General features: G+C 34.4%; 2 protein-coding genes and 1 pseudogene across 3 annotated transcripts; 2 read left to right on the top strand and 1 right to left on the bottom strand.

Annotated features, from left to right (window-relative positions):
- Nucleotides 1-71: 71 nt before the first annotated feature.
- On the top strand, nucleotides 72-2381 carry LOC106327075 (ATP-dependent (S)-NAD(P)H-hydrate dehydratase). 2 transcript variants are annotated; one of them, XM_013765089.1, is made up of 11 exons: nucleotides 72-257; nucleotides 370-446; nucleotides 515-624; nucleotides 702-825; nucleotides 904-966; nucleotides 1059-1222; nucleotides 1355-1416; nucleotides 1498-1564; nucleotides 1672-1722; nucleotides 1807-1938; nucleotides 2028-2381. In XM_013765089.1, the coding sequence occupies exons 1-11, from the start codon at nucleotides 170-172 to the stop codon at nucleotides 2053-2055; spliced, it is 966 nt and encodes a 321-aa protein (XP_013620543.1). In that variant the 5' UTR covers nucleotides 72-169; the 3' UTR covers nucleotides 2056-2381. The 2 variants fall into 2 exon arrangements, with proteins under 2 accessions (XP_013620543.1, XP_013620542.1); XM_013765088.1 differs by having other exon boundaries at nucleotides 77-257; nucleotides 711-825.
- Nucleotides 2291-4991, bottom strand: LOC106327076 (stem-specific protein TSJT1). The gene is made up of 5 exons (XM_013765090.1): nucleotides 4677-4991; nucleotides 3020-3260; nucleotides 2821-2941; nucleotides 2626-2735; nucleotides 2291-2521 (listed from the first exon to the last, which is right to left on the bottom strand). The coding sequence occupies exons 1-5, from the start codon at nucleotides 4877-4879 to the stop codon at nucleotides 2492-2494; spliced, it is 705 nt and encodes a 234-aa protein (XP_013620544.1). The 5' UTR covers nucleotides 4880-4991; the 3' UTR covers nucleotides 2291-2491.
- A 7575-nt stretch (nucleotides 4992-12566) lies between these two features.
- The window catches only part of LOC106326502, a 6849-nt pseudogene continuing 5567 nt past the window's right edge, over nucleotides 12567-13848 (top strand).

Below are 13848 nucleotides of genomic sequence, written 5' to 3'. Positions count from 1 at the left end.
AATAAAAAAAAAAAAAAAAAAAAAAGTAAAACCCACCAAATCAAACAGAGGGTTCCTCTCTCTCTCTCTCTGCTCTATCGAAGCGGTTGAGTTTCTCTTTCAGCGAACAGTTCTTGGGACGAACGCTTTGTGTCTCAAACTTCAATCTTCCCTAAGCTCATCCCGAGCAATGAGCTCCACAACGGAGGCGGACGCTGAGAGTGTTCTGAGACTCGTGACGCCATCGCTCGACCTTAAACGACACAAAGGCCAGGCTGGTTAGAAACTTACCTTCATCTCTTTTTATTTATGAATCAAATTTGAAATTACAAAGTTTGACTCTTTTTTTTATGTAAAAGCTCCTGTTTTTGTAATTGATCTTCTGTTTAGGGAAGATAGCTGTGATCGGAGGCTGTCGTGAATACACTGGAGCTCCTTACTTCGCCGCCATTTCTGCTCTCAAAATCGTCAGTAGTCTCCTTTCTATTAGCCTCATTACAGATTCTTTAGACTCATCTTTTGGTCTTGTCCGTAGGGTGCTGATTTGTCTCATGTCTTCTGCACTAAAGACGCAGCTCCCGTTATAAAGAGTTATAGTCCTGAGCTTATAGTCCACCCTGTTCTTGAGGAATCTTACACCATCAGGTGAATACTCCAGTCACACATTGTTTGCTACTTCTACTATGTGAGTTTCATAAACTCTAAATATTGTTGTGATGTAGTCACTTCAGTGAGGAAGAGAGGAGACAAGTCCAGGAGAAAGTGGTTGGAGAAGTGGAGAAATGGATGGAAATATTTGATTGCCTTGTGATTGGTCCTGGTTTGGGTAGGGATCCCTTTCTCCTGGTAGAGATTCTTCTTCCACTACTTCATCACATTACTTAATGCTTTGGTTGTTGACTTGAAGGCTCTGTATTTTTTCAGGAATGTGTGAGTGAAATCATGCTTCTTGCCAGAAAGTTCAATGTTCCTTTTGTTGTAGATGGGGTAAGCAGTTACATAGACCTTAAAGATTGGATCAGATCAATCTCTTCCTCCCAAATCTTTTATTATGTTTGATCTCTTCAACGATTCTGCAGGACGGGCTGTTTCTTGTAACAAATTCAATTGATCTTGTCAACAGCTATCCGCTTGCTGTTTTGACTCCGAATGTGAACGAGTATAAGCGTTTAGTTCAGAAAGTGATGAACTGTGAAGTTGATGAAGAGAATACTGGAGATCAACTACGTTCCTTGGCCAAGCAGTAAGTACAAAACTCAGTTTAGAAGTATCCAAATGCCATGTAGTTAGAAGTATTTCCACACAGACCTAGGCTGAACTGATGACTTTCAGAACTGAATCTGGTGTAATGATATTAGACGCATGTGTCATTCAGGATTGGTGGCGTAACGATTCTGAGGAAAGGCAAATCTGATCTTATAAGCAATGGGGAGATAGGTGAGTGACTTTTTCTCTTATCCTTTCTCTATGTTAGAATTTTTTGAGAATGTCAAGTGTGGTTTTGTCTATTTCTTGCAGTAAAATCAGTGAGCATATATGGTTCTCCAAGGCGATGCGGTGGACAAGGTGATATTCTCTCTGGGAGGTGAGTTCGCTATTCTTTGATCTAATATCATTAGATTGCTCCGGTTAAAAAGTCTAAACTTGTGTAGCCCACTAATAGTCGTTCTACATGTATTTGTTTTCATCTAGTGTTGCAGTGTTTTTGTCATGGTCGCAACAGCTTATATCAGGTCATGAAAGGTTGTTAGATATCTCCTTCATCATATGTTTTATTGAAATTTTTTTTTTCTCATTTTGTTTTTGACGCTCTCCGAAAATTTTCAGTCTCTCGGAGAATCCAGCCATATTGGGATGCATAGCTGCATCTGGCCTTCTGAGGAAGGCTGCATCTCTGGCTTTTACTAAACATAAGAGATCAACTCTCACAAGCGACATTATTGGATGTTTAGGGGAGAGGTATTGATTTTTTAAGTACTGAAGCTTCTTCATCAGAGAATCCACGAAGCATTTTTTTTGGGCATTTATATATTTGCTTCTTTCTACAGTTTGGAGGATATCTGCCCTGCATCTTAATCTGCAGAACACTAGAGTTGGTCTTGCCTTCCACTACACCTTAATGTCTGTGAGAAACTTCAATAGATGTTCCTGTTCTCTTTTGTTTCAGTATTGCTCTTCTCAGTGACTGTTGTGATTATGAAAGATTACTACTCAATAATAAGGATCCATTCTATGCCAATCTCCGTATAACTTCATACATATCCATGTCTGAGAATTGCGAGATTTACGAGAGAAACAGGAGATGCAAACATTAAGAGAAAGTTAATTTATTGGGATGAAGACACTAAAAACACCAGAAGAGACAGACAAGGGCTGTACAAAGAAACAAAAGACAAAGGAGAGATACAACACTAAACACACCATCACCAACCATTGATAGCTTTAAAGAACTCATAGGACAGCTTGTTTTTTTCTACATCATTATTTCTTTTTGCTGTTAGAGTTCTCTTTCTCAGTCTGCAAGAACTGTTGCTCCTTCCACCTGTGTTCCACCACCATTGTTTGTGTTATGAGCTTTGTTAAAAATGTTACTGGAAAAAAAATAAAAACCAGATATGATATGTTCTTGGAGAATCAATCAATCACCTTGAAGGTAGCTCCCCAAATCTCTTCCTCTTTAGCAGGAATGGCAGTGATCTTGTTCTTAGGATTCTCAAAGCTCCTAAGCCCACCTAAAGCAGTCGAGTAGAAACAGCCTGCGACATAGACAACCATTCAAATCGCTATTATAGCTTGCAGTGTCTTAAATTCTTGAACTTAAAAAAAAAAAGAAAAACCAACCTTGAGGGAAAGAAGCAAGTGATTTCCCACAAGCACCTTTTAGCAAGTCAAGATCATCAGCAAATGCTACATATCCATCAGCTGTTATCCCCCAATACAATGGAACCTTACCAACTTGGTCCTGCAGCAAATTAAAATCAGAGTTTTACCACCAAATTCAATTTACCGCACAGTAAAAAAGGGATTAAAATGAACTTACAGAGGCTACAAACAGTGTGGAGGTTGATTTATCAAAGACCACAAAGGCGAAATCGCCACTTAGGTGAGACACTACGTGGTTAGCCGGGTAAGGAGCTCTGTCACGGAGAGTCTTGTAAGCCTCGATGACCAAGAGAACCTCGTTTGCATTCTTTGCAAGCCCGTATTGCTGCTTTAAGCTTCCTAGGTTGTCAAGTGAGCCTTGGAACAAGCAGAATATCTCATCTTTAGCCCCAAATGACCTGCATAAATTCGAGAAAACCCATCTTTAAGACAAGCATAAGCCTATATATTATATCCACAGAGTTCATATTAACTCAATTTGAGATCTCTAGAGGAGCAAAACAAAGGTTTAGACTTTTAAACCAATTTGATCAAAAGGTACTAAGAATGTGAGGCATAATAATAATTCATAAGGCAATCAATAAATAATAGTTGTGGGGTTATTATAGCCTCATAGGGTTTGGTGGACCAATCAAAACTGCTTTTGTAGACTGGCCATACCATGTCACATCCAAAAATACTTATTTCTCTTATGATTCTTTTAACTATATAGATTTGTGGATGAATTTTGAGATATCATTTTTTTACCACATGGTGCTGGTTGGTCATCCCCTCTGAGAAAATTTATTTTGTGGATAGTAAATAGTGATTGTACCACATCATTGGTATTTAACTATTTACTAAGAAAAATAACTCATATAGTTATCTATTATCCGTTCACTAATGTGATTCATGCGCATGTAGACGTCTCTGTCTATGAACAAGGACCAAGTTTTGTTTAGTTTCAGTTCTGTGGTTAATGACTTCCAAATAGAATCCAAGTCTCTTTGACATGAACAATTCAGTTATGAGTCATGAGAAGCTTGTGAATCATCTTTGGTGATCTACACAGCTTCTGAGACGTGTTCTTGTGTTCCACCGACAAGTGAAGTACTATTTTTTATATATTTTAAGGTATTTTTTTTTTTTTGGATCTCCCAATCTTATATTTTTAGGTCATGAAAATAACATGTAAATACGTTACTTGATTTTGATTCTGTGATGACTACATAAAGATTGAAAGAACTACCAATTGGAATCTTTACTTTGGATAAATATTCAGATATTTTAAAACTTTAGTTTTCCTATATGAACCATATTCCATATAACTAGGATCTATAAATTTTATAAGTTACCTATGCTGTTTCTCAAAATAATATATTAGAAAAAATAAAAAAAATATATATTAGATACAATATTTGGACTTTCATTATTGTTTGGGACCACGCACCACACCACACCACAAACACGTCACCCTTAAATAACCCCCATTATGACGATCAGAATCTAGACTTTTATACAAAACAAAATTATCTACACCATTAAAAAATAGTCAGTGATTTTTACTAATCCTCTCTTGTGATAAGAAAATAAGACGAAATAGGGTTCAACTGGTCGATACATGCAACTTGACCCCCTACGTTGTTGTATTTTTATTATTTATTTTTTTTGGTAAAAATGTATTTTTATTATTGTCTTCTTGTAGTGATTTTTTTTTAAAAAATAATTTATTTTAAACTCAATGAAATTAAAACGCTCGACGATTATTTCACTGGAATCATCATGAAGCTAATTCCAACGAGTTAAATTATATAAGTAAATCGCCGGCGACTCACCTCGGCCGGAGAGGACTCTCTTTGTGGTGGGTATACGCAAGCTGCACATAGTCGCCGACTTGTACGGACACAGCGGATGGGTTTTTCTCGACGAACTTGTTAACTAGAGTCGCCCCGGTTGTCTTTGGAGACGGAGTTCGACTGCCGGCTGCAACCAGCTCTTCCGGTAGCGATACTATAGCTCCGCTGAAAATTCCCAACATCTTCTACCTCCACCGATGATAATAACGTAACTACTTGCTGAATCTTTGAGTTCTCTCTTTGTTTGAGATATATGGGACAATGGATATGGGAGGTTGAGACAAATGAGAGAGATGGTGTTTATTTAATATAGGAGGCTGACGAATGATATGGTGGCTATATTCGTCATTTCAAGTTTTCTGAATCTTTTTTTATTGATTCTTTGTTTTTTACTTCATGATTATTGGAGAGTTTTTAAGATAAAATTCTTAGCAGAATATAAGAATCAAGTCTCTTAACTTTTAATTAAAAAAATTAATAACCGATTCTTAAAACTCTTATTTAAGAACCGGTTCTTAGCTTTTTTAGTTAAAAATTAAGAGACAAATTCTTATATTCCGCTAAGAACTACACGTTAAGAATCTCCAAAATAATCATGCTCTTAGTTTATTACACTGAAAATAACGTATTGACGTGTATACGTATGGAAGTGACGCACAAATACGTAACTCCCACACGGAAGAGATGGAATCATTCTCGAGCGTTAGATTCTAGTTTTTGTCGGCACCTATGTTGCCTTTGTGGTCTCTTGTCTTATCCATCTCCTTTTCATATACGTAGTTATTTTTATATTTTTTTTGAAGATGGCTTATTTAACATATACGTAGTTGGAGTAAATTTTCGAAATTATTGAAAATTTACTCCAACTATATAACCTATATAATCTCAAAATTTAAATTACTGTAATTTTTTTTTGAGATTATCTGAAATTTATTTATTTGTTTATTTTCAAACTAACTTAAATAAATTTAACTCGGTTTCTTTTTTTTTTTTGATAAAACGTTTTTTTGATAAAATGTTAAGAAAAAATTTCATAGGATACGACGTTGTTTCCATTTTTAAGCTACCATTCACTTTTCGTATATAAGAAAAAGATAACATCCACTTACAAGTTACAACTTTCTCTTCCATTTTCTCTGCCTTATTTTCTTACATTTTAATAGGAAAACCAGCAAAAAATCATAATGAAACTAAATGTATGTAACTGGTAAAATGTAATATGCACAAACATATAATTATCCTTTTCCATAAAAATAAAATATACTTTAGGACGAAATCTGACTATTTAAATCTAATCTTGTCGGGGAAAAGAAATATGTCATATTAATTAAACCAAGTGATGTATCACCATATTTATCTTCTTTTTACGCTTTTTACTAATACGATTCCATTGAAACGAAATCACCAACCATCACCAGGATATTTAAACTGGTCTAGGTGTGATGCAAAACCTCTTTTTGGTTTAAATCAGATAAGATAGTTTTATAAGCCAATAAATTAGGAGCGAGGTAGAATTTGTGTTCTGAAAGCAACTTGAACCTAATTTAAATGGACATTTATCATCATTGAATTTTGAAATATGATTGAAACTAGTAAGCTTAAGATTTTGAACGATAAAATTTAAACATCTTTAACAAATGAAATAAACACAGCTACGTGATCCATATTATCCGTGTCTTACTGTATAATTTCGTTCGCAAAAGAACTATTCATCAGTTCTCCTGTTTTTAATTTATGGAGTAATAATTTTCGAGACATTATAAATTCATCAAAGATTCAAAACTCTGTGCTACATCATTCAATAATTTGGAGCTTTTGTAATAATAATCAATCTTTCTTCCTTTTTGGGTCAATAATTAAAAATTTCTTATATTTTTAGTTTTAATTTTTGTTTTGAGAAAAAGAAATAAAAACATTATCAGAAAAGAATCTGTGTTGACAAAAGAAATATAAAATATTAAGAATGTTAGAATAGTGGACGCCCATGGTTTTTGTTTTGGAGACTGGCCCACTGCTTTAGTAATTTTCCCGGTGGATCAGGAAAAAAAGAAGAAGAATAATAACCTACTTGACAATTCATGTGAGTGGTTTTGCAATCTTACTTCGATTTTGAATATGATATATTTGTTGCTTTCAAATTTTTTTTTTTTGTCAATTGTTTCTTTCAAATTTAATGGTACATCTCTGAAATTTGAGATTTGATAAAAGATAATAGATATACGGAAATCAACCCAAACCTAAAAATTTTCATTTTCAAAAAATTTAAGACTTAAACTAATATTTTTTTTTTAATTTTTATCTTATAAGCTCTAAACAAATCGATAACATAATAAAATCTCTTTGATTATTTTTTAATTACAATAATTATCCGCCTAAGGCAATTGAAAAATCAATATTGGACAATATTCCGTCATTATATACTATCATGGTTTATCATATCTATGAAAGTTGTACTAAAATTATCTTCATCGCTACTCAATAATTTACTCCAAAAATGAAGTTGGAAATAGAGCATAAACAAAAAATAAAAGATTACTCTATAAATAGAGCAATAAAAAATTACTCTAAAAATAATAGAGTGACTTTTTTTATTTTTTGTTCATACCTCATTTTTCACTCCATTTATAGAGTAAATATAGAAGCATATGCTTCCGGCTTTCTATGTATTTTTCAACAAATATTTGCAAGTTGAAAATTTGATTCCAAAAAGATAATGGTGAGTTGATTGATCCACAAAGTTCGCTGTAAAACAAAGCACAACCTTATGCATTAGATGTTTGCGCAAATAAATTTGTTAATACAATAGTAATTGTTTCCAAATTTTTTTTTTTTTTTTTTTTTTTATCAAAGGCGACCCGTAATCCGCACGTGGTTTCCTTTTGCCCAAAGGCCCGTAATCCGCACGTGGTTTCCGATTGCCAACCATCTAATCCCCCTAGCCCGGAACCAGCCGGCACTAATACCCATTACCCAAGGATCCGGCACCAACGCCGCGTTAACTTTAAACTTGGGGAGGGCGTAAAACGTTCCGTGGTTACAGGAGGTATCGAACTCGGGTCCGTATCGATTGTGGTAACTACCTCAAGACCCCTAGCCCACCACCCCGTGGTTGTTTGTTTCCAAATTACGTAACCTAAAAATTAATCTCCAAGAAAGAAGAACTAAGGAAATGTCGCTGAAGATTTTTGACCCAATTATAGTAATTGCAGGTGCTCTAAGCCTACAATCGAATACAAATATAGGTGAGTTGCTGAAGATTTTTTACCATTGGTTAAGAAAATGACACATTCAAAAAAGGAAAACCCATAAAGCATAATAAAAGGTTTGGTGACAACAACCGAGAAATGTATAAAGATAAATAATAAACATATTTCTAACCAAGCTACCAAAGAAAACAATGTGGACTGAGGAAATGTTGAATAAATCGTTCTTGTTACGTAGCATGTATCCTTGATTCAAATAGTTCAAAAAAAAAGTATCCTTGATTCAAGCTTAATGAACGCAAAGAAAATATCTATACTCAACCAAAAATTAGGTTAAGCAATATACCCCATCTAGAGATCAAACCGGAAAATGTGTTTTTGTTTCCATAGATTTGGTGACTAGCACAGATAACCTGCATAACAAGCTAACAACACATTAGTGCACAAAAAGAAAAAACTAACAACACATTAACCAGGCACTTATATCATACGTAATTGCAATACTTTTTATAATGAAACAACATTTTTTTTTAATAAACTTAAACGTACCTTGTTTAATACTTGAGAACATACAATTCGTTTCCTCCTTTCAGTTAATCAATCGGTATACTAAACAAATTTCTTTAGGTCAATGTTTTTGAGGGTGAGCTGCACTATTTGACATTTTGAGTGGACAATTACTGTTTTATCTTGTTCAATGTCCACGAACGTGGATGATTAAATTAGTATCATATTCCTATGTAAATAGTTTGTTTTTGACTTTTCTATCAGATTCAAGAAAACTTATATAATAAAGCGGATGTGAAACAAACGTTATCATTTTGTTTTGTTGATGTTAACAAAATACACAATAATCATTTTCTATTTTCTATTTTCTATTTTCTATTTTCTATTTTCTATTTAAAAGGAACTAAAAGCCCACTAGTAGTATTATTTTCTTATATCCTCGCAAGATAATAGAAGATAGAAAGAAATACCTGACCAATGGCAATCATGGACCTGGGAGTGGGAACTACAAAAGCTGAAAACAACTATGATATCGTTTTGCAAAATATTTATCTTTATACAAATTTCAAAAACTATTTAAAACAAGATAATTATCCTATATGAACATGACATATACAAGGTTTTCTTGGGGGGCCACATACGAAAATCCAATATGATAGCCGTGTTATTTTGGTGCTAAAAATCATATTTGATAGTAACCCAGCATGATAAATGGTAATTGTTCATAACTCGCATGTGATCACTATATTATCTATTCGCTACATCAGAAACCTCTGGACAATGTTTGTTGAAAATGATTTGTCCCATACGGAAACTCATTGATTTAGGAGTTACAATAGCCAGATGCTAGTATTTGTGTGCATCTACGTAAACATGTTATGACTTTATTTTTGCGTAAACCTAAACACTACAACATAAACATTATATATTTATTAGGATATTATTTAAATCTATGTTAAGTTTAAATTTAATAGCAATACTTTTTATTAGTGTCTAAGTAATAAGACTAAGAGCATCTCCAAAAAAAAACACTCAAGTTTTCAAAACTCTATATTTGAAGTTTAAAAGTGTTTTTCTCCAAAAATAAAACTTCAAACTTAACTTCAAAACTATTTTTTATTTTATATTATAATCTTTATATTTGTCACAATTAATTTAAATTCAGAAAATTTTTGTAAATAATTATAAAAAATAATAAAACATTATTAATTAATATATTAAATATATTTTTTAAATAGAAATAACATAATTAATATTAAACTTCAAGAAAAATACCAGATTATTCCATAAAATTATTTTCGTAATGCATATATGATCAACTAGTGCATTTCGAAGTAAAAATGAATCTCTTTATTTTTAGTTTGTAGATTACAAACTAAAAATTGTTGAAATCGGATGATCTTAAACTTGTAAATAAATTAGATCTAAACAAGAAAGTAAAAGAGGAAAATAAATATTGCTTAAAGACTTAACTTTTATCGATGTTATTAATACTCAGTGAATACATTCGAACTGAATAAGAAAGAATTGTACGAAAAAACATCAAAACAACAAAAAAAACCATCTTGGTTACACCAAATTTGTTTGAGAAATATTTTGGAGATTTTGGAGGTTCCGGATCAAATTTATATGACTATTAGTATTGTTGTAATATTTAATTTTGTGTAATAGTTATATCTTCATTTAATTTTGTAAAAACTTTTTTGTCATTAAGTTTCTTTTGTATTGTTGTTGTATGTCTAAATTTAGTTTTAAAATAATTTAAATCTTATTTTAAAGTTTTATTTAATTTTATGTGTAAAACTTAAATTTATAAAAAAAATCTGAAATTTCTATGAGATAGAATATTTTTAAAGATTAATACGATAAAGGAAAAAAATATTTAAAAATTATAAATAGGGGCCAAAATGCAAACAAAAATATGAAACTTCAAATTTGAAGTTTTGAGTACTGAAACTTCAAATATAGAGTTTCACTCCTCAAAACTTCAAATTTGAAGTTTGAAGTTTCTTTTTGAAGAACAAAAAACTTTATGTTTAAAGTTATATAGTGTCTTTTGGAGATGTTCAGCGAAAAAAATCACATTTATATGTTTTGATCAAGGTATATATATGTGATCAGATCAATCTTGTCATTATTGAACCTTATTACTAAGAAAGAATTAGTATACAAACAAAACAATGATTTGGCACTAAATAACCCAACCAGAATGCAAAAGATTTCCTCTAGACGGTAAAGGCAAGGCAACACGAGTTCTTTCTGCGAAGTTCCCAGTGAGTTTTCATCATTATATTTTCCTTCTTCTTACTCAGTATACCTACTTCTGCTAGTTTATGTGAATCTTGTAATGCGCAAAAACTACAATAAACCGTTTATGAGTCTTCGATGATAACTCTGTGCTTGCTCTGTAAACACAGGTTACTTGAAGGAACTATAAGATCAGTGAACAACCTCCTTCAGAAGTTCCGTCAATCGTTTTTCCTTCACCTATTATCTTCCCCTGCCAAATTTATCTCTGTAGGAGTCTACATACCGCCTTTGCTCTTCTTGTAGCCCCTTTTCCAGTGGTCGCAGCCTCTTTATACATTGATGGTTATAACTCTCTTACCAAAGTCACTCATAACCCAGCTGAAACCTCAAATCATGGAAATGGTAAAGACGCAGCCAAACAGGTCTTTGCTTTGCACTTGTTGGGTTTCATCGTCACACTGCTTCCTTACATTATTTGTCAAGTACCGTCTCAACATTCTTCAACTAACCGCTCCATCATGTACTACAACATCTTCTTCGCTTCTCTTTATAACCTTTGTCACAATCCCCGGTTGCTCCCCATTCTCCTCTCATCACAATGGAACTAACTGACTGTCTTGAAATCAGTGACCATTTCAGCTGCCTTCATCGTTCTATGCCTCATGTCCATAATAAATTTCACCACCGCAGAGATTGGAGCGTTGCTACTAGTGCCAATGTGTCTAATGGTTCGTCCTGTAAAACCCGATTTGAGATCCAGACGTGTTAAGATCTTGTTGCGTGCGTTGTGCAACATGGTGTTGGTGACCATCGCATTCTCGGTCTCTCGAATTGGTTGATAGGAGAAGGGGTTGTGGGTTTGAGCCTTGGAGGAGAGTTTTGGAGATTGTTAGAGTTGCTCTGGGCTTGGAAAAGTGCGACATATCTATACATAGGTATGGTTTTATCTTCCTTGCTGGCTCCTTTGCCTCTATATCTTGTTTCATCCTTCTTAACTTTTTTCCTTTACTTGGGGGGAAAGTTACACACACTGAATTTGTTTACTTCATCCGACAACCATATGTTTTGTATTTGTCTATATGTACGAGAGTTAAAATAGAGATTTTACTATAAAGCTTGTTCTACCTCAGCCGTAAACGTCATTGTGAAGCAGAAACCGACCGGTAAACACGAGCCACCCAATCAGCATTAGATTCAGCTGCTGATCCGCAGAGAAAGTCAGATTGATTCTACATACAATCTAATTAAGTTACTTTCTAGAGTAGGATTGCGATTTAAAGGAATAACCACGTAGCAAAATGTGTTTGAGGATTCGGACTAAAAACAATATTTCTCCATGAGACAAAAGGTTGAAAGGACGGCCTAATACAATATGATGAGCTAGTTGTGATCATGGTCATTCAATGCCGGTCAAATATTTTCCTAGCAATATGAAACGAATTGATCACAAGTTTAAAATACGATGGTTTATCAGGTAATTCAATAGTAAAACTACTTTGGAAAGAAATAAATATATGATGTTGATGTTGACGTAAACCCACCATGCATGTGAGTGTAAGCAGGGTTGAAAATTTGCATCTCTTACGTACCATTAATGCTAAATGTTCCGTAAACTAGCCTACGCGGATACACCTACTGATCTTCTTCTTCTTTTCAAATATAATTATTTGTGTCAAGCATTAAATCATTATTATGCATGGAGGTTACGTAGTCCTCCTTATAATTATATCCAACGTTCAAACATTAAAAGATACCGGCCATTATTATGGCCAACCAAACAAAATTAAACAGAAGACCATTATTTTCTTAGATCCTAGGTTTGTTTTTACATCTATAAATACCATACATCTGTTATAGTCCATCTTCATCACAAACCAACCAACAAAAAGAACCCTAAAGAAAACAAAAGATGGGCAAACTTTGCTTCCTCTCCATTTTCGCGGCCATGATTCTGACGTCACAAGCTCAATACCTTCTTCCGATCACAAAACACGAACCCACCAAACAATTCTACACCACTCTCGACATCGGAACCACCGTAAAAACTCCACTAAACCTCTCCTCGACCTAGGAACCAACCTCACGTGGCTCAACTGCCACCAACTCCAATCTTTAACATCTCTTCACACCGTCGCTTGCGACAGCGACTCCTGCGAGGTCACCCCTGGAAACGGTTGCAACGAAAACTCATGTCTTTACAAACAACCTAACCCTCTCGGCAGCCAGAACATAACGAGCCGTGTCGTCCAAGACGCAGCCTCCTTCTCCACTACTGACGGAGGCAACTTCCTTTCCCAAGTCTCCTTGCGCATCTTCACATTCTCATGTGCCTACAACCTCCAAGGTGTATCCCCTCCGGTAGATGGAGTTTTGAGTCTTTCTCCCGGAAGTTCGTCGTTCACGAAACAGGTGACCTCGGATTTTAACGTCATCCCGAAACTGGCTCTCTGCTTGCCTTCATACGGCACTGGTCGCTTCTATGTCGCCGGCGTTTACTTAAAGTTGCATCAAACACAAAGATTATAAGAACTTCTCTTCTTATTAGATTTAGAAACTCTCTCAAAACTAAACCTTTCAATGTGTTTCTCTTTTGATGGAACATCTCTCCATGAGAACTCTTTATATAGGAAGAAGCTACATCTTTTCCTAAGGGCAAAGCTACATCTTTTCCTAATAATAATATGGAAACATTCCTAAGCTCGATATGTTTTCCTTTTTTCTTAACCCATCAAACTTCACTTTAATGAGTTAACTTGCTCCTCAAGTTAATTGGAATTATCCAACATTCTCCCCCTTAATTCCAACTTGAATCTTAGGTATGTTGATCTTCTTAACTCCGATGAACTTGCGTAGACCGTTAATAGGTGCATCGCATTTCTTCGATACGATGTTGCATCAGAACGTGAGTATAGATGCTTCACTGCTTCTCTATGACTCTCTCTTAAGCATCCTATGGTGCTTCGATAAGATGTTGCATCAATCTCAGGCTCCTCCTCTGCCTTTGATACTTTCAAACTCGTGTGCATCAGAACGTGAGTATAGTTACATGACTCCATCTTCGTCTTGACAAGTATACCTTGCGCGTATCCTTCTTGTTTGATGTGAATGCCATCAGCTCCTTGCGTTACTTCTATACCAAAATAGTATGTAAGCATCTCGAGGTCTGACATCTCAAATCTTCTTGACATATC

This window comes from Brassica oleracea, chromosome C2, assembly GCF_000695525.1.
Source record: "Brassica oleracea var. oleracea cultivar TO1000 chromosome C2, BOL, whole genome shotgun sequence".
In the NCBI taxonomy this organism is placed as follows: Eukaryota; Viridiplantae; Streptophyta; class Magnoliopsida; order Brassicales; family Brassicaceae; genus Brassica; species Brassica oleracea.
This window is presented reverse-complemented; position numbering and strand designations above follow the sequence as displayed.